The sequence below is a fragment of the Capra hircus genome, chromosome 14, assembly GCF_001704415.2.
Source record: "Capra hircus breed San Clemente chromosome 14, ASM170441v1, whole genome shotgun sequence".
Taxonomy (NCBI): Eukaryota; Metazoa; Chordata; class Mammalia; order Artiodactyla; family Bovidae; genus Capra; species Capra hircus.
In genome coordinates this window covers 17,424,309-17,446,328 of record NC_030821.1, presented here as the reverse complement: position 1 = coordinate 17,446,328, position 22,020 = coordinate 17,424,309, and the positions used below count along the sequence as shown (strand labels likewise).

The window sequence follows — 22,020 nt, the reverse complement described above, 5'->3', positions numbered from 1 at the left end:
CTCCATAAGACTATTAGCTAATTTCCTACAGAAATGCTGCAGGCCAGGAGGGAGTCATAAGATGTATTCAAACTTCTCAAAGGAAGAAACTTACAACCAAGAATACTTCACCCAGCAAAATTATCATTTAGAATAGAAGGAGAGAGAAAGAATTTCTCAGACAAGCAAAAGTGAAAAGAATAGAGCAATATTAAACCTATTCTAGAAGAAATATTGAAAAGTTTTCTCTAAATACAAAATAAACAATAATCTATAGGACAGAGAAAATCACAATTGGAAAGTAAATCGCCTAAATAAGCCAATATACAGATTTGAAAAACAAAACAAAACAAACTTGAGCAAGTGACAACTACAATGAACAGCCAAAGGATAAACATGAAGATGTAAAAGACGATAATAAAATCATAAAATGTGGGAGAATAGAGTAGGAAAATGTAGATTTTTTTTTCAGAATGTGTTTGAGTCTATGAATATCAGTCTAAAGCAAACTATATACTATAAAATTATAGTAATACTTTAACATACCTGAAAAACTGGGAAATCACAAATCAAAAACATACAACTGATTCACAAAAACCAAAAGGAAGAGAATATAAGCATAGTTCAAAAGAAAATCATCAAACTGCAAAAGGAAAAACAAAAAGAAAGGAACAAAGAATAAATATAAAATCAGCTAGAAAACAAGGTTAAACATGCCACAAATATATATCTATCAATCATTACCTCAGATGTCAATGGACTAAATCCTTCAATCAAAAGACACAGAGAGCTAGACTGGATAATGAAACAAGAGCCTACAACATGCCACCTAAAAGAGACCCAATTTAAGGTGAAGGACACACACAGAGTGAAAGTGATGGAGTAAAAAAAGAAGTTTCACAAAAGTGGAAATCACAGGAAAGCAAGGGTAGCTATACTCATATCAGACCAAACAGACTTTAAAACAAAGGCCATAGAGAAAGATAAAAAAGGACAGCACACAATGATAAAAGAATCAATACAAGTAGTGGATACATACTTGTAACATACACACACCCAATAAAGGAGCACCTAGATACATAAAACAAGTATTAATAGACATAAAAAAGAAATTAATAAGAATACAGTAACAGGAGAACTTAACATCCCACTGACATTAATGGACAGATCTTCCAGACACAAGAATCAATAAGGCAACAGAGGTTACAAATGACACAACAGTACAGGTAGACTTAATTGATATTTTCAGGAAATTACATCCAAAAAACCTCAGAATATACATTATTTTCAAGTGCACATGAAACATTCTGTAGGATGGACCACACAGTAGGACACAAATTATAGGGAACAGAAAACTATTTCAAGTACTTTTTCTCTCCTCACGGGTGTGAAACTAGAAATCAACCAGGCAAAGAGAAACAAGAAAGAAATGACTATAAGGAGACTAAACAACACACCACTAAAAAACTAATGGTCAATGATGAAAAGAAAAAGGAAATTTTTAAAAATACCTTGAGACAAATGACAATGAAAACACAGCCATTCAAAATCTATGCTTGCTTGCTAAGTTGCTTCAGTTGTGTCCAACTCTGTGCAACCCTACGAACCATAGCAAGCCAGGCTCTCTGTCCATGGGATTCTCCAGGCAAGAATACTGGAGTGGGTTGCCATGCTCTCCTACAAGGGATCTTCCTAGCCCAAGGATCAAACCCACGTCTCTTATGTCTCCTGCACTGGCAGGCAGGTTCTTTACCACTAATGCCACCTGGGAAGCCCGTCAAAATCTACAGGATGTAGAAAACCAGTTCTAAAAGGAAAGCTCATATGTGCCTTCTTCAAAAACAAGAATATCTCAAATAAATAACCCAATCTATCACCTAAAACAGTTTAAAAAAGGGCAAACAAAACCTAAAGTCAGCAAAAGGGAGGAAATAATAAATATCAGGGAGGAAATAAATATAATGGAGATTTTAAAAAACAGGAAAAAAATTATGAATGAAACCAAAAACTGGTTCTTTGAAAGCGTAAACAAATTAACAGAGCCCTGGCCAGACTCATCAAGAAGAGAAGACCCAAATAAACAAAATAAGAAATGAAAGAGGAGAGATAATAACCTATACCACAGAAATACAAAAAGCCTGAAGAGCATACTGTGAATAATTACAAGAGTAAGTTGGACAACCTAGGAGAAATGGGACAGGTTTGTAGATACATACAGCCCACCAAACCTCAATCACATAAGAAACAGATAATTGGAACAGACTGATCAATAGAAGTGAAACAGAATCTGTAATAATACTACTAATAAAAAACATTCTTGCAAATGAAAGTCCAGGACTAGATGTTTTCACTGAGAAATTCTACCAAACATACAAAGAACAACTTAAGCCAATCCTCAAATTTTTCCAAAAGACTAAAGAGGAAGAAACACTTCTAAAGTCATTCTATCAAGCCAACATCACCCTGATATCAAATCCAGAAAAAGAGAGTACCAAAAAAGAAAATTACAAGGAAATATTTTTGATGAAAATAGATACAAAAATCCTCAATAAATCATTAGCAAACTGAATGCGACAACATATAAAAAAGATCCTACACCATGATTAGGTTGGATTCATCCCAAGGTCACAAGGATAGTTCATCATATGCAAGTCAATCAATACAAGCAAATAAAGAAAAGAAGAAAACCACATGATCATCTTAATACATCCAGGATCAGTATTTGACAAAATTCAACACCCACTCATGATAAAAATGCTCACCAAAGTGGCTACAGAGGGAACAAATTTCAACATAATAAGAGCTATTTATGACAAACCCACATAACAGGGTTAAAACAACATAATGCTCAATGGTGAAAAGCTGAAAATCTTCCCAGTAAAATCTGGAACAAGAGAAGGATGCCCACTGCTACCCCTTGTATTTAACACAGTATTGGAAGTCCTAGCCGCAGCAATCAGGGAAGAAAAATAAATAAAAGTTAGCCAAATTGGAAGGGAAGAGGTAAAACTGTCATTATATACAGATGACATAATACTATAGCGAAAACTGTAAAAACTACACAAAAACAGCACTGATAAATTCAGCAACGTAGAAATACACAAAATAACATAAAGAAATTGGATGCATTTCTGAATGCTAACAATGATATATCAGAGAGGGAAAGCAGAAAACAATCTCTTTCAAGACTGCATTAAAAAACTTAGAAATAAACCTCACCAAGGAGGTGAAAGATTTATATACGCTAAGTCCCAGCACTGTTAAACCAATATTGAGGGAAAAGAAAACAACAGAGGCATAACCCTCCCAAACTTCAGACAATACTACAAAGCTACAGTAATCAAAACAGTGTGGCACTGGCACTAAAACCAGATATATGGATCAGCAGAACAGAATAGAAAGCACAGAAATAAACCCACACATCTACGGCCAATTAATCTTTGACAAAGGAGGCAAGAATACACAACGGAGAAAAGAAAGTCTCTTTAGCAAGAGGTGTTGTAAAAGTTGGACAGATGCATGTAAGTCAATGAGTAGAATACCCTCACACCCTACACAAAAATAAATTCAAAATGGCTTAGAGACTTAAACATAAAACATGACACAAAAGAACGCCTAGAAGCAAACACAGGCAAAACATTCTCTGACACAGTTTGTACTAATGTTTCAATATTTTCTTAGGTCAATCTCCCACGGCAATAGAAATAAAGGCAAAAATAAAGGATTCAATGAAAGTAAAGGAAAGCATGAACAAAATGAAAAGACAACCTAAAGACCAGGAGAAATATTTACAAATGATGTAACCAAGGGCTTAATTTAAAAAATAAGACAAACAGCTCATACAACAAATTAACAGAACAAACAACCTAATCAAATACTGGGCAGAAAACCTAAATAGACATTTCTCCAAATAAGACATACAGATGGACAACAGGCACATGAAAAGAGGCTCAACGCTGCTAACTATTAGAGAATTGCAAATCAAAACTATAATGAGGTATCACTTCATACCTGTCACAATGGCGATCATTAAAAAGTCTATACAAAAAAGAGTAAAGAATATATTTCTTTTTTCCCACATCTGTTTAGGAGAAATGACGTTTTGCATCCTAAATTTAGTACAGAGAATCTGATTTGATAAAATCTTGAGACTTTTCACAACAATCTTTTTATTTTCTTGTGTCACAGGAAAACTTGTATGAAAATTTACATCTATTGCTAATAGATAAATCTATACTTGAAAGTACGATTTGAACAAAGCCCCTCACAAGACTTTAAGACTTACAAATTATTGCGATGTTCTGTGATTATGACTTTCAAAAGAAAAGTGAAACTGATCAGTTGTCTTATTAGTTATATGTGTACTAGGAGTAATGGTGCAATTGGAATCTATTTCTAAATTGTGTAAATTCTTGTAAGTTTGTTCTATATGAAAAGAATAAAATAACTGGCACCTCTCCTCTGCCCTCAAAAATGCTGAAGTAGGTGTTGAGAAAAGGGAACCTTGCTATATAGCTGGTGGGAATGTAAACTGGTGCAGCCACTATGTAAAACAGTATGGAGGTTCCTTAAAAAACTAACAAAACAGTTGCCATATGATTCAGCAATCCCACTCCTAGGCTTATATCTGGACAAAACTAATTCAGAAAGACACATGCACCCACCCCTCCATGTTCACAGCAGCACTAGTTACAATGCAATTATGAACCAACCTAAATATCCATCGACCAGATCAATGGATAAAGAAGATGAGGTACATACATACAATGGAAAATCACCCAGCCATTAAAAAGAATGAAATCATGCCATTTGCAGCAACATGGATGGACCTAGAGACTGCCATACTAAGTGAGGTAACCTGGACTAAGACAAATACCATATGATATCACTTACATGTGGAATCTAAAAATATGTACAAATTAACTTATTTACTAAACAGAAATTGACTCACTAACATAGAAAAAAAACTTACAGTTACCAAAGGGGAAATGGGGAAGGGGAAGGATAAAGTAGGATTAACAGATACAAGCTACTACATTTAAAACAAACAAGGTTCTACTGCATAGCACAGAGAACTAAACTCACTATCTTGCAATAAATCCTAATGGAAAAGAATATGAAAAAGAATATGTATGTACACGTGTAATTGAATCACTCTGTTGTACACGAGAAATTAACTCAACTGTGATTCAATTATACTTAAATAAAAATTTTTTTAATTCAAAAAATTAAATAAAAAAAGAACTACAAATCATCAACAAAAGGACCTCTCAATTTAAAAATGGGCAAAAGACTTGAATAAACATTTTTTAATAGAAGATCTACAAAGCCAATAAGCACAAGAATCTGATAAGGAAAGAGTTAATATTTTTTTGACTTGGAATATAATGGATTTTAAGGGAAGTGTGAATGAATCCTTAGCCTGAAGTGGAATTTTTCATCAAATAACAAGCTTAAAAAAAATTCTGACATTGACCATAAATTTGTAATAATTGCAGTGTAACAGCGGTAGAACTCACAGGAGTCCAAGCAACAGCATCAGCTACAGTTACAAAATACATTTTATGAAATGCAGAAACAATACCGAAACACTTAGGTTTGGCATGCTAAAAAGCGCATTAACTGTTCTTCTGGCAATGAAATATTAGAATGTGGAAAAAGTTTCTCAAGCATTTCCTACCTGCTGGCCATATTCCACTCAAGGGCTGGATTCTGAGAATTTCTTTCAGTCTCTGTTAGCACCCCTCCTGTGCCATTTTCCTTTTCTGGTTTCAGTTGATCCCACTGAGCAGTACCAATATTGATCGACTGCAGATCTATTTGGTATTGTCGGTCTTCAATCTCTGACCCAGGGTCTCGAAGAATTCCTAAATTCAAGGCTCTTCTGTAAAGGCAGTGAAGAAAAGTAATCAGATAAAATAAGTATTCTATGCTTATTTTGCTCACTAACATCTTGCTATTACCATTTTTCCCCACGTTGGATTACTAAGTTAATGAAATCTATGAAGCAGGTATTATAAACTTACCACATACTAATGATTTTAAAATGTATCAGAAAGTTAGTACTTAGTGTATCTACTTTATAATAAGTTCTTATGTTATTCTCAGCACTGTTATTTTTCTAAATAAATACTTTTACATATATGATTTAAATCCTTGAGCTGTCGTGAGGTTGTAATACCTCCTTTTTTACTAAAGAGAAAATAATACAGAGTTGTTGAAAGACTTAGCCAAAGTTAACTGAGTTAGTATGTGGCCAAAACTCCAAGTTAAATCCAAGTTTTGCTTCAAAACCCTGTCTTCTTTCCAATGTTAAACATCTACTTTTTTTCCTCAGCACTTTGATGTCTTGTTAGAAAAAGTGTTGAAGCTTTGTGAATTTACTTAATTCCCCTACCCTTTGCCTTTAGTCCCTTATATAACCCACTACCACATAGACTAAATTATTGACAGAACTTCATTGTTTACTGATGTAGAAATACAGTAAGGATTACTGGCTGATATAGAGTTGGAACTTTCATCTTATTGGACCCAAGGCTAAGCAAATGAATAAAATCATCAGCAGCTTAAAGCTAGATTAGAGAAAGTAAATGGTCAAATTTTTCATGAAGGTTTTAGAATGAAATAGTAAGGCACTGTGACAGGATAAGAAGAATAGGGTTTGGGAATTGCAAGCCAGATAAGTTTAAGTTTGTAAGAGTTGGGAATTTTTTGGTTATGTTGGTTCATAAATTCTTTAAAATGAGTAACCAAAAGGAAAGTAACATTTTTCCTCCAAGAAAGTTTCAATCAATAAATAATTGAAATTACATAGAGGGTAAAAACAGTTGTTACAAATATAGACACAACTGTAGAGATTAGAAAAAATACAATTAGTTATACCAATTGAACACTAATGAAACAAAGTAGTGGAGGGAGAGGGAAGAAATCACTTGAGTCTTAGTGTGAAAATTAAAGACAGTATGAATATGATCAAGACTATGTCTTGGCTAAGTAAACAGTGAGGGTCAGACCATGTCCAGAAGTTGGTCAAATACTGATGGAAGGTGGATGACTACTGAGACCCTAGATAGCAGGTGTCCCCAGATACATAGGAATGGAGATGGCATGCATCAGGCCAGACAACGTGACGGCTGAGAATAATGAATTCAAATCAAGAGAAGAGGAGGGAGAGGACTGCAAATGAACGATCAGATAGCTCAGGTAGGGAAATATTAATATAACACGGTGTTACAATAAGGAAACAGGAAAGAAACAGGCGTTGGTCAAGAAGTCATAACGTGAGGCAGAGAAACACAGATGGATGGAGTCTCAGTATTATCCTAAGGTGAGTGTTGAATCTAATTTTCATCTTTTTTCTAACTTAGAAAAGTTCTATCTAGGAAAGAGCACGCAAAGAAAGGCAGCCTAAAGTTTTACATGAACCCATAAAATGGGTCATGAACATTTTCATTTTGCCTTAATGAAGGTAAAGAAAAAGAGAGTGAATGCAGGTGCAGGTTGTGGGGGGAGTAACCTTTTGAGTCCCCCTATTTTGGCAGAATGTTCTTTCATTTGAATACTGGTGTAATTCTATTAATTCTAAAGACCCATCTCAAACTTCACTATTTTAACAATTGTATTTCTCTATTTTGGGGTCTTTGTTGCTACATGCTGGCAGCAACTGAGGCATCTCCTTAGTTGTGGTACATGTGCTTCTCAATCATTGTGTGGCTTCTGTTGCAGAGCAAGGGCTCTAGAGCACATGGGCTTAAGTAGCTGTGGCTCATGGGCTTAGTTGCCCCACAGCATGTGGGATCTTCTTGGACCAAGATCGAACTCGTGTCCCTTGCAGTGGCAGGTGGATTCTTAACCATGGGACCACCAAGTTAGTCCCTCAAACTTCACTTTCTAAGAAGCCTTTCTTGACCACCCTTTCTTCAAACTCCCTTTTCCTTAAATCTGTGCTCTTAGGGTTTTTCTAAACTTAGAAGTACAAGAACATCACAATCACCTGTCAGTCTTTCTCAAAATAGTGTAAATTTCTTGAAGTTAGAATCTACATCTCTTATCAACTGATTAGTAAATGTTGTTTCAAGTCACTGATTCAAACTGAAACAAATCTTTGCAAGTCTCAACTGGAAACAGTATATGTCTACAGCAACAAGAACACCCAGTCTTTACACAGTAAACTTCTGCAGTACAGCCACACAGACTCTGACATAGAGCAAATGTCTTTGGCACTTGGTAGCCTAGCTTACCACTCCAGTGTTCTTGCCTGGAGAATCCCAGGGACAGAAGAGCCTGGTAGGCTGCCATCTCTGGGTTCACAAAGAGGCGGACACAACTGAAGCAACTTAGCAGCAGCCTAGCTTACCACTCCAGTGTTCTTGCCTGGAGAATCCCAGGGACGAGGAAGCCTGGTGGGCTGCCATCTATGAGGTCACACAGAGTCAGACACGACTGAAGTGACTTAGCAGCAGCAGCAGCCTAGCTTATTTCCCTAGATTATTATTCCCATATAAAAATTACATTTACTCAAACTAGCCAGTGCTTTCTGTTGTTGCCTAGTTGCTCAGTCATGTCCGACTCTTTTCTGACCCCACAGACTGTAGCTCGCCAGGCTCCTCTGTCCATGGAATTTTCTAGGCAAGGATAGTGGAATGGGTTGCCATTTCCTTTTCCAGGGGACCTTTCAGACCCAGGGATCAAACTCATGTCTCCTGCATTAGCAGGCAGATTCTTTACCACTGAGCCATCAGGGAAGACCCCATACTTTCTACATTTTACAATAAATTTCCTAAGCCTACTTTTAAAGAAAACCAAAATACTTTTAAAAATCCCTTTTTAGAAAGAAAAGGTATGCTTGGAAATAAAATTAGTGCTATATTAAAAGATAACCAAAGCAACCTAGCCCAGCATTAACATCAGCCTTTCTATTTCTCTTGGCACATGGGGAAACTGCAAAATCATGAGATAAAAATCAGAAAAACACTGAATTTCATTAAAGTTTTCACCTATGCTTAAAATATCCCATATTTAGCCTTGACCTTAAATCAAGCTATTTTCTTCTTATCATCTATCTGTGGAAAACATGACTTTCCACAGGTTCTCCTTCTCAACACAAAAATGGACTATATATTGAACAATAGCTTAATACTTTTAACATGCCAATTTCAAAATTTTAAGAATCAGGATTTGAGATTTTACATTTTTCTCTTTTTGTTGTCCTTTAAAATTAAAATATATGTCATTTTAACCTGATTTGAAATTTCAGAGAAATGTACAATATCTGGGTATATAAATCTAACTTAAAAGTTAATTGCAAAACCACTTAAATTTGAGACATAGAAAATAGGATAAGCAAATGACTCATATGAACTCTGGTCTCAAATTTTTCAATGATCATGAGCTTGGAGAAATTATTTACCTTCTCTGTTTTAATTACATCAATGTTAAAACTATTATAGAAATAAATAAAATGCATGACTTAAAATTAAACCATTCATGTGCTTAGTCACTCAGCTGGGGATTCTCTAGGCAAGAATACTGGAATGGGTTACCATGCGCTCCTCCGGGGGATCTTCCTAACCCAGGGATTGAACGCAGGTCTCCTGCATTCCAGGCAGATTCTCTACTGTCTGAGCCACCAGGGAAGCCCATGAATACTGGAGTGGGTAGCCTATCCCTTCTCTAGGGGATCTTCCCAACCGCGGCTTTGAACCAGGGTCTCCTGCATTGAAGGTGGATTCTTTACCATCTGAGCCACCAGGCAAGCCCAAATCATTCATAAAGAGGTCAATTATAAATTTAATGACCATTCCTGGAGTACATTATCTTATATGGTTCTAAATGAAAAATATACCTCAGTTCAGTTCAGCTGCTCAGTCGTGTCCGACTCTTTGCGACCCCATGAATCGCTGAACGCCAGGCCTCCCTGTCCATCACCATCTCCAGGAGTTCACTCGGACTCACGTCCATCGAGTCGGTGATGCCATCCAGCCATCTCATCCTCTGTCATCCCCTTCTCCTCCTGCCCCCAATCCCTCCCAGCATCAGAGTCTTTTCCAATGAGTCAACTCTTCGCATGAGGTGGCCAAAGTACTGGAGTTTCAGCTTTAGCATCATTCCTTCCAAAGAAATCCCAGGGCTGATCTCCTTCAGAAAGGACTGGTTGGATCTCCTTGCAGTCCAAGGGACTCTCAAGAGTCTTCTCCAACACCACAGTTCAAAAACATCAATTCTTCAGTGCTCAGCTTTCTTCACAGTCCAACTCTCACATCCATACATGACCACAGGAAAAACCATAGCCTTGACTAGACGGACCTTAGTTGGCAAAGTAATGTCTCTGCTTTTGAATATGTTATCTAGGTTGGTCATAACTTTTCTTCTAAGGAGTAAGCATCTTTTAATTTCATGGCTGCAGTCACCATCTGCAGTGATTTTGGAGCCCAAAAAAATAAAGTCTGACACTGTTTCCACTGTTTCCCCATCTATTTCCCATGAAGTGATGGGACCGGATGCCATGATCTTCGTTTTCTGAATGTTGAGCTTTAAGCCAACTTTCTCACCCTCCACCTTCACTTTCATCAAGAGGCTTTTTAGTTCCTCTTCATTTTCTGCCATTAGGGTGGTGTCATCTGCATATCTGAGGTTATTGATATTTCTCCCGGCAATCATGATTCCAGCTTGTGTTTCTTCCAGTCCAGCGTTTCTCATGATGTACTCTGCACAGAAGTTAAATAAGCTGGGTGACAATATATATACAGCCTTGACGTACTCTTTTTCCTATTTGGAACCAGTCTGTTGTTTCATGTCCAGTTCTAACTGCTGCTTCCTGACCTGCATACAGGTTTCTCAAGAGGCAGGTTAGGTGGTCTGGTATTCCCATCTCTCCCAGAATTTTCCACAGTTTATTGTGATCCACACAGTCAAAGGCTTTGGCATAGTCCAGAAAGCAGAAATAGATGTTTTTCTGGAACTCTCTTGCTTTTTCCATGATCCAGCGGATGTTGGCAATTTGATCTCTGGTTCCTCTGCCTTTTCTAAAACCAGCTTGAACATCAGGAAGTTCACAGTTCTCGAACTGCTGTAGCCTGCCTTGGAGAATTTTGAGCATTACTTTACTAGCATGTGAGATGAGTGCAATTGTGCGGTAGTTTGAGCTGACCACCAGCTAATCATAGATGCACAGGCACCAAGAGAGAACAAAGTCAACTTTTCTAATTATGAAAGAACTATTAATGAAAACTATAAAGATAGATGCTCTTTAATATTTCCATGGTTACCTGTATCCAAAATATGGCATATTAGAAAATCTGAGTGAATCTTTTGAGTGAAATAACTAACATGCTTGAAGACAATTTAAAATCTTTTAAAATACATTTCAGGGCTGGCCAGAGAATAGAAGGTGCAAAGTCATCACAAAAAATGTGAGAACAGGAACAGTAAAAAATGAGCACCTGCCAAAGCCAGCTTTTCCTCTTAGGATTTCTGCTGAATCCTACAGTGATTTTCTGCTAAGTGCATAGGAAGTGAAAAAGCTCAAAGCCCACCTAAGGAGATGGATGAATCTACTTAATAGGAGACTGCATAGAAAGCTGGGGTTATGAAGGTCTTGAAAGGGTGATTTAAAAATAGCTCTCCTAGGACAACCTGTGACAGAACAGTTCTGCGTCTTGCGATGGTAGTTATATGAACGTACATATGTGATAAAACACACATATAGACATAGATACAAATGGTTAAGAATACAACTGGTGAGGGAATTTCCTGGTGGTCCAGGGATTAAGGCTCTGAGCTCCCAATACAGGGAGCACAGGTTTGACTCCCGGTTGGGGATAACAACCCATATGCCATCTGTTATGGCCAAAAATCCAAAGAAGAAACAAACAAAAAACAGGAAAAAAAAAATGCTGGTGAAATCTGAATACAACTGTGGATTGTACTGATTCAATATCCTGGTTTTGATATTGTACTATACAGAATGCTTTCTAGGTGGCAGGCAGTGGTAAAGAATCCATCTGTCAATGCAAGAGATATGGGTTCGAACCCTGGGTCAGGAAGATCCCCTAGAGTAGGAAATGGCAACACACGCCAGTATTCTTGACTGAAGAAATCCATGGGGTTGCAAAGAGTTGGACACAACTGAGCATGCATGCACTATTACTATAGTTATGCAAGAAGTCATGCAAGATCTAAAACCATAAAACTCCTAGAAGTAAACAAAGGGGTGTATGCTCTATGACATTGGTCTTGGCAATGATTTTTTTGGATTTGACACGAAAAACAAAGATAACAAAAGTAAAAATAAACAAGTGTGATTACATGAAACTAAAAATCTACTCAGCAAAGAAAACTATCAACAAAATGAAAAGGCAACCTCCAGAATGAAAATATTTCCAAATTAAATGTCTGGTAAGAGGTTATATCCAAAATATAAGAGGAATTCATATAAATCCATAGAGAGGAAAAAAGTAAACAATTAAAAAGTTGGGAAAGGATCTGAATAGATATTTTTCCAAAGAGATGTAATTGGCTAAAAGGTACATGAAAAGGTCCTCACTAGTTATCAGGAAAAATGCAAATCCAAACCATAATGAGATTTTCACCTCATAACTGTTAGGGCATCCATTAGCAATAAGACAAGGTGTAATAAATGTGGGAAGGATATGGAAAAACGGAAACCCTTGTACATCGTTGTTTGGAATGTAAACTCAAACAACCCCTATGTAAAACAGAACAGAGGTTCCTCAAGAAATTAAAAGCAGAATCAGCATATGGCCCAGCAATCTCATTTCTGGGTATATATCCAAATATATATATATATGAAGAAATCATTAATTTCAAGGAGCTATCTGTACTTCCACGTTCATAGCAGCATTGCTTAAAAGCCTCTTCCATATTTTGAATGGAAACAACCTGACTGTCCCTCAATGAATGAATAAACAGATCAAGAAAATAGAGCAGATGCAGTTGACCCTTGAACAATTTGGGGTTTAGTGGCACCAACTCTCTATTCTATAGCCACAGTTCCTCCTTATCAGTGATTGTACATTCACAATATTTATTATTGAAAAAGAGTGTATGAGTGGATCCATGACACAGTGTTGATGGGTCAACAAAATATACAATGAACTTTTATTCAGCCTTAAAAATTTCCATCATTTGTGAATTTCTATGTTTTAATCTACATCTTATTTATATTATGCTGTGTGAAATAAACCAGAGAAAAACAAATATTGAATAGTATCACTTACATATGGAAATTTTTAAAAAGTCAAATTCATAGAAACAGAACAGAAAAGTGGTTTCTATGGGCTAAGGTGTTGGGGAATTAGGAAGAGGTTGGTAAAGGGGCACAAATTTTCAGTTATAAAATGAATAAGATTGAGGATCTAATGTATCACATCCGTGACTACAGTTGACAACACTATCATAAAACTGGAATTTGCTAAGAGAGTAGTACTTAAATGTTCTTCAGACACAAAAAAGGGTAAGTATGCCAGGTGATGGATATGCTAACTCAATGAGGGAGTCCTTTCACAATGTATACATACCAAATCATAAAGTGTACACTTTGAATATCTTACAATTTTATTTGTCAATCATACTGCAAAGAAGCTGGGGAAAAGTGTACACTGAAGGGAACTAGTTAAAGAGGACACAGAAGATGTATTTACAACTTGGTGGAAATTTGTATTTACATCTTTAAAAGATTTTAAAAATGGATAAAAGCCCTGCTAAAGTCCATGTTAAAAAAGACAAGGTAACTTATCAACTTACCCATCTTGACCTTAGCATTAGCACAAGATGAAAAAAAATTCCCTCTAAGACTTTGCCATCATAAGACAGCACCTTGTGGTTTGAGTTGCTAATGTGGCATGAAACAATTTTAATTTGGAGAAGCTTGTCCCAGGTAGATAGTGCTAGCAGATGACAGGTAAAAGCAAATTCTCTTAAGATGAACTCAATCTCAACTCAAAGAATTTTCACAGATTTACTCCAAGTGAAATGAGATACTAACTGGGCAGAAGAAACAAGACACTCAAAGACTTCACAAACTGGATTAGTAGACATGAAATATAACTGTTTATAAAGAAGAAGAATGGTTTTCAAAGTATGAACAAGCTCACGAAGATATACAGATGGCAGATAGGCATAATGAAAAGATGCTCCATGTGGTACATTGTCAGGAAGAAGCAAATTAAAACAAAAAGACACCATTATACACCTATTAGAATGGCCAAAATCCAGAAGACTGACAACACCAGGTGCTGGTGAGGACGTGAAGCAACTGGAAATCTCATACACTATCGGTAGGCATGCAAAATGGGATAGCCACTTTGGAAGATAGTTTGGCAGTTTCTTAGAAAACTAAATATACTCTCACTATATGAGCCAATAACTGTACTCCTTGGTTTCTACACAAAGGAGTTGAGAACATGTCTATACATACAGGTGCACATCAATGTTTAGTGCAGTTTTCTTCATAATTATCAAAACTGGAAGCAACCAAGATTTCCTTTTGGAGACGGACCTGACAATCCACTCCAGTATTCTTGCCTAGAGAATCCCATGGACAGAGGAGCCTGGTGGGATACAGCCTAGGGGGTCTCAAAGAGTCAGATGCGACTGAGCAACTAACACACTGGTGGCTCAGACAGTAGAGAATCTGTTTGCAGTGCAGGAGACCCAGTTTTGATCCCTGGGTCAGGAAGATCCCCTGGGGTAAGAAATGGCAATCCACTCCAGTATTCTTGCCTGGAAAATTCCACGGACAGAGGAGTCTGGTGGGCCACAGTTCATGGGGTAGCAAAGAGTCGGACACGACTAAGGTATATCACAAAAGATGTTCTTTAGTACATGGATGTGGAAATAAATTGTGGTAAATCCTATTATTCAATGCAAAAAGGAAATGAGCTATCAAGCCAAGAAAAAGACAACATAAGGATCATTAAAGACATATTACTAAGTGAAAGAAGCTAATCTGAAAAGGCTATATACTGAATAATTTCAAGTATATGTCATTTTGGAAAAAGTGAAACTATGGTAACAATAAAATGATCAATTGCTGAAAGGGGTTGGTCAGTGGGAGGAGTTTGAGGGCAGTGAAAATAGTCTATGTGATACTATAATGATGGATACATGTCTTATCATAAATGTGTCCACAACCAAAAGGTGTTGTTAGTGGTAAAGAACCTGGCTGCCAGAGCAGGACACACAAGATAACGTGGGTTTGATTCCTAGGTCAGGAAGATCAACTGGAGTAGGAAACTGCAACCCACTCCAGTATTATTGCCTGGAAAATTCCATGGGCAGAGGAGCCTGGCAGGCTATAGTCCATGGGGTCATAAAGAGCTGGATACGACTGAGCACACAGGGAGATAACACAGTGAATGCCCACTCATGGAGGTACTACTTGCAGAGATACCATTCTTCTACAATTGCTGAAAAATGCCAAACCTTAAGAAGCAGCCCAGGGAAGCCCCAGAAATAATAAGAAACTGGTAAATATATGGGTAAAACTAAAGAAACAGTATCTTTAAAATATTAAATAATGCCCAAATTATGAGGCAAAATTAAGCTAAAAATAAGACTCTGGACAATGATAGTGTATAAACCAGGGGATCAGGTAATTTGAGGTACATGTGCTCAGTTGTGTCCCACTCTTTATGACCCCATGGACTATAGTCTGCCAGGCTCCTCTGTCCACAGAATTTTCTAGGCAAGGACACTGGAGCAGGCTGACATTTTCTACTTCAGAAGGATCCTCCCAACCCAGGGATTAAACCTGTGTCTCTTGTATCTCTTGCATTGGCAGGCAGACACTTTAATTTGAAGTAAAGTATTCCAAATTCCTTGCATTTGAGAGGGAGGGGGATAAAGACAAAGATATTTAACTTCAGACTTTGTTAAGCACATCTGCTAAAATAGCCAGAGTAATAACGAAAATAATAGACATGGAACGTATAACTTTAAAATAAGTGGGGTAGAGATCAGAATGTAAGAAAAGAAAAACAGCAGAGAAAGTTGGATAAATATCTCATAATAAGAATAAATCCAAAAATAACTACCGTCAGAGTAAACATAAATGATTTAAGCTGTCCAATTAAAAGATAAAACTTCAGCTTGGTTTTAACAAACTACAGTTTTATTCTGTTTTTAATGAAATACACCTCAAACCTAAGTGGACAGGAAAATTAAGTCAATAAATGGAAAAAAATATATGGAGGCCAAAAGAAAGACAGAGTAGTTATACTGACATCTGACAACATAAAATTTAAGGAAAAAAATTATGATAGGCTTAAGATCCAATGCCTAGAAGTTAAGACAGTTTTAAATTTATTTGGAATGATATAAACTTGACACATAGAAAAACAGACACATCCACAAAGAGAAACTGACAAATGTATTCACTCGTGGTGGAAAATTTTAACCTACCTCTCTCAGTAATGAACAGACTAAGCACATTATGAAAAAAGTGAAATACAGAAAATTTTAAAAATACAATTAAATAAATCTGATGAAATGGACATTTATACAGCACTGTATCCAACAAATGTAGAATAATAATTTTTGTCAAGCCCATAGGAACATTTTTTGAAACCAAGTACCTGGGAGGCAATAAAACCAGCCTCAACACATTTCAGTAGGTTAGTATCACACAGACTAAATATCTGGGCATAAAACAATTAAGTTAGACATTTTATTTTAAAGAAAGGATTTGGAAAATTGAATGTATTTTTAGATTTAAAGACACACTTCTATGTTAAGTCAATCCCTGGGCCAAAAAAAAAATTAGAAATACTTAAAAACAAAATGTGCATTAAAGGTTGTAGGATGCAGTTAAAGCGGCACTTTGAGGGAAATTTATTGTCTAAGATGTTGTTTTAACAAAAAAAGAAAGGCTCAAAATTAATGAGTTAAATATAAAAAGCCAAAATAAACTAAAAGCGGGGGAGGGAGGAAAAAAAAGAGCAGAAATACATGAAACAAAAAAGGCAGAGAAAATCAACAGAACCAAAAATAGACAAACTTAGCATTCAAGGGGGGAAAAAAAGAAATAAAGAATGAAGTCCAATAAATTATATTTGCAATAAAAAAGGAAACATAACTATGATGTTCTGGAGATTAAACAGATAATAAGAGATTAGGAAGATTTGAAGCAATAAAGATTTTACAACTTGTTTTGGAAAAAAAATCTATCCGACTTATCACTGTCCCTGGAAGGCAATTTCTTATCCCTTTCCCCAAAGGGATGAACATAAACACTGTCCTCTCATTTCTTCCACCAAATATAATGTTATTTCTAATATAGCTCTTTTTCTAGACAAAACTGATCATTTAAAACCTATATCCTGATAGTATAAAACTACTGGCAATATAGTAACTGGTGAAAAACAACCAAGGTCTTCCCCCCCCCGCCCCTTATTTTTTTGGTCTCAGTCAGTCAAGACTATCAAAAGTGCATCCTCCTACCTAAATAGGCCTGTCTCCAATGAGCTAAGTTGCATTTGTTCATATAAAGATTATTTAGTGGGCTGCCTGCTAGGTCCTCTGACAGGGCCTGAGGATAGTGGTCTCTTACTCTCTTACAGACAGAGGCAATTACAAAATTGTCAGTGTTAAACAAGGGTAGGTAGAGAATGCATTTGGAAACACACAGGAGGGACACCTGACCCAGATCTGAGGAGCCCAGGAAAGAGGAAGCAGTATTAAAAGGAGCTCAAAAAGCCCAATCTCATTTACCACAAAGAAGAAAGTACTTAGGAGCAGAAACGACAGGTTCAAAATTGTAAGAGAGCAATCCATCCAGAAACCCTGAAGAGGCTCTAAACGGCTGTAAAGCCATAAGGCTGGAGAGGCTTTAAGCCAAAGACAGGCCATTCTTCACAAAGTGTGAGGGACCTGTACCAGCCTGCTTTGTGGATAAAGAGGTATGGCTCACAGGTTAGGCTTGCCTAACAAGATGGCATTTTCTCCTCTGTCAAAAAGCTTATAGAAATTATGCAGTAGCAGAGTAAGAAGTGGGTTTCTGTCTTGATTATAAAAATTAAATGAGATAATATACAGAGAGCCTAGCACAAAACTAGACACACCATAGAAACCTCAGTGTTAGCGAAAAAACCATCCACTCTTATTCTCTCCTAAGCCTTTACAAAACATGTCAAATAGAAATGAATTGCCTGGAAAGTGAGAACAAGAGAGACTTGTCCCAGACAAAGCACATATTAAGATTCTGAAAAACAAATTCTTGAGAAAACAGAGTACCATGGAGCTAGAATTTAATTAATCCAACTGAATAAATTCTACCTACATTTAATTTATTTCATCAATCTAAGAATATTTTAACATTAATAGCATGCTCATCAGTATGTAATAAAACCCTTAAGACAAAAAACATTTTACCAGGGAAAATCTAGGCCAATTAAATTGGGAATGCATGTAAGAATTAAAGGTTTTAAAATTTAAAAAATAAAAAACTAAAAATAAATAAATAAATAAAAAAATAAAAATACAGTTGTATCTTTAAAAAAAAAATCACTTTCCCAACAAATTTTTAGCCTCCTGAGAGATCAAATGCAATAAATAATGTATCTCCTCTGCAGAGTTTTCCAAGTATAAAAATTTAAATTATTATTATAAATAATAAAGGTAGGCCATTTGACATCAGTTTAATATAAAGATTAAATATATTTCAAAGCAATAGCTACTATTTACAAACTGTACAAGTTTAGTTTGATAGTTTGATTTTGCTCTGATAAAAATAAAGGATAAACATTTCAAATTTAGATAATAAAATCTAATTTTTCTTTCTTATTACATGATCCATATTATTTTTAATTCTTTATAGTCAGAAAATACACAGAGGTGCATTGATTTACTTCATTATCCAAAAAAGCATTTGATTTTTTCCCTTAACTTGAAATAATCACTAATTTTTATTCTTTAAAGTATAAGATATTCCCACTTTGTTGTATGCATACTTAAAACCAATTTCAGTAATTAAAATATAGAATATTCAAAGTACTATGTTTTTCAGTACTAAATTAAGAAAACATACTCAAAATGATTTCATTTAAATATTATGCACTTTCATCAAGCAATATTAGAATAAGATGTCTTAGGGAAGATATATTTCACATCTCATGGTACACTAGATATTTAAATATAAATATAACAGTTACAGACATAAGATTTGAAATAATTTAATTTTTTTCAAAGACTAGAAATCATTGTACAACTTTTAAAATGCTATTGTCCCTAAGTGAGGACTTTATAACTAAAAATAGCCTAAAAGTAAAAAACAATTTGACTGCAAAGCCAAAAATTAAAGTATATTTTATTCAACAGAGCTTTGATTTATTGTATCACATTTTCACAAGAAACAGTTGCAAAATTATTTAAGAATTCTAATAGAAAGCTACTTCACTAGGGAAGCAATCATAGGAAAAGAACTTTATGACTTTGGTGAGGACCAGAATGCTTAATATTAACAATATTTGCCTCAAAAAATACAGTCACAATTCTTGATAAGAAAAGCTGCATATTATTTCCTAGCCAACGTCTTCCTAGAAATACTTGACATCATAAACAAGAACCAAATTTTCTTGTCTCAACTTCACATCCCTCTAAAAGCTCTATGAACTTTGCTCTCCCTCCTTATTGCAGTCTTTAAAACCTTTTAGCAATTCAAATCAGGAAAGGGAGTGAGTCAAGATGCCCATAACTTCCTTACCCTTAACACAAAAAGCTGCTTTATTAGCTAAAATGTAGGAGTTATAATTGTAATTGCTTTGCCCTTCCGAAACTCATCTCCCATACCATTTTGAACCATTCAGCAGGTGGTGTAGGAGGATAAACTCAAGTCTGAAATAGTTGGTCAATGGTATAATCATAAGGAACCAAAGAAGACTTTAAGTATATAACAGGAAACATAGCTTTAATGTTTTCCTTTTTAAATTGATTTAGTCTGGGTCAGGCCTTTTGTATGTTTACATAAGAAACAGCTCATGTTGAACCATTTACTGCTTACTGCTGAATAGGCATATCTTGGGAACTCACTGTAAAGAAGCAAAATTCATTACTTACAGCTCAGCTGAGATCTACAAAATGTTAAACATGCTAGAAAATAGGAATGTAAAAAGAAGTAAAATTTATATGTCTTGATTAAAATAAATGCTTACATTTTTATCATCAAGTCTCCATAAGTGACAGTAATCTTAAGAGCGTATAAGGCAGGGGGTATAAATGGCTGACCATCAAGGTGAGACCGACTGCTAGTGACTTAGGGCAGGGGTTCTCATCTTCAGCATGCAAAAGAATAACCCAGAGTTTGTTACAAAAGTTAAGTTTCCACATCTATAGAAATTTTGATTCGGCAGGTCTGGACTAGGGCTGAGGAATATGTCTGCTCTCTTAATCTTTTTTTTAAACAACCTAAATCAGCATTCTTATTGATTCCAAAAACCACTTTCTGATACTTAGAGCATCATATCTCTTGGAACAGCCTATCTATGCTCCAAGAACGGAAAGGAGCAAGGACAAGGACCAGTAAATCTCAGGCCACTTTACTTACAGAACAGATAAATTTGTATTTGTGCTGCCTCATTCACCAAACTGTTCAGGAGAAGCATCTCTTCTCTTCAAGGCCAAGATCTCTGTTAGTTCACTTTACTCTTGAAGTCTAGGTCAGTGTCTGTTTTCTCAGCAGCTTGTACTCAGCCCTACAACTTGGTACACGGTAGGCTTTTCATGTATCAAAGTTGAAAATAAAAAATACTCTTCTTTATTCCCTTCACTTCCCTTGGAGACTTTACTCAACTTTTTTTTTCTTTTTCTCACCTGCAACTTTACCATTCAAGCTAAAATATATTCAAGTTTTTCTCCTTGTAAGAGAGAAACTCTCTTCTGTATACCCCTCTGGCTACCACCTTGTCACATTCCCTTTTAAATACAAATTTATTTTTCTCTCAGTATTTCTATTCCCTTACTATTTATTTTCTCCTCTAACCAAAAGCAATCAGGTGCCATCCTTATTCTCCCTTTGAGATTTTCCTGGAGAAGATTCTCAACTTTTAGATTTTCTAATTACCAGAGCCAGTGAATGATTTTCGGTCATGAGCTTCCCCATTCAAAATGGCAGCACAGCATGCTGGTGAAAAGCAGACGGCATAGTTCGCATGCCTGGATTCATAATTCCAGCTCTGCCAGCTACCAATGGGTGCCTTTCGGTAAATTAAAGTTTCAGTGCTTCATTTTATTCATCTGAAAAGTGAAGTCATTGAGGAGTCAAATGAGTTAGGTGTGTGTGTCTGACTCTTTGCAACTGCATGGACTGTAGCCAGCCAGGCTCCTCTGTCCATGGAATTTTCCAGGCAAGAATATTGCCATTTCCTCCTCCAGGGAATCTTCCTGACTCAGGTTTCGAACACATGTCTCTTCTACCTCCTGCACTGGTAGGCAGATTTTTTTTTTTATCAGCTGAGCTACCAAATAACTAATATACATAAAGCTATTCATACAGTCTTGCTTATTCTTGAAATTTCCCTCATGAGTTTCTATGGTTTCATACTCCCTCAACTGTCCTTCCTTAATCTCCTTTACTAGATTCTTTTCTTCTGCTTGCCCCTTCAATTATTGGTGATCACCAGGATGCTATCTTCAGTTTTATTTTATGCTTTATATGCATTCACTAGCACAACTGACTCACAAATGCCAGAACATGTACTTCTCAATTATATCTCCAAAGAAGAAGATAGGTTTCTCAGGATTCCCTTTATATCTTCTGGTCCAGTCCATTCTATGATGACTGGTATACATCTGTAAGGCAGTTCACTACCATTAGGGTTCATGGTCAAAGAAACTGCAGTAGAATGATACTGTATTAAAAGCATGCATTTTAATGTCACAATTATATTCAAATTCTGATTCTACTACTTACAGACTATACATTTATCCTTGGAGAAGGAAACTAAGTCAGTGAATATCAGATTCCTCTATAAGGAGATAATCATTCCTAGCTATACAGGCTTCCTTTGGGAGTAAATGCATAACTGT

The 22,020-nt window shown here is 36.0% G+C and overlaps 1 protein-coding gene across 7 annotated transcripts in view; it reads right to left on the bottom strand.

Annotated features, from left to right (window-relative positions):
• VPS13B (vacuolar protein sorting 13 homolog B) overlaps window positions 1–22,020 on the bottom strand; it is a 786,697-nt gene that overhangs the window by 304,700 nt on the left and 459,977 nt on the right. For all 7 annotated transcript variants that reach the window (XR_001919125.1, XM_018058289.1, XM_018058286.1 and 4 more), the window contains one exon: window positions 5,660–5,863. Coding sequence is in view for 6 of the 7 variants with exons in the window: in XM_018058289.1 (XP_017913778.1) it covers window positions 5,660–5,863 (204 nt within the window). In the remaining variant the exon portion in view is untranslated. The remainder of the gene's footprint in view (window positions 1–5,659; window positions 5,864–22,020) is intronic.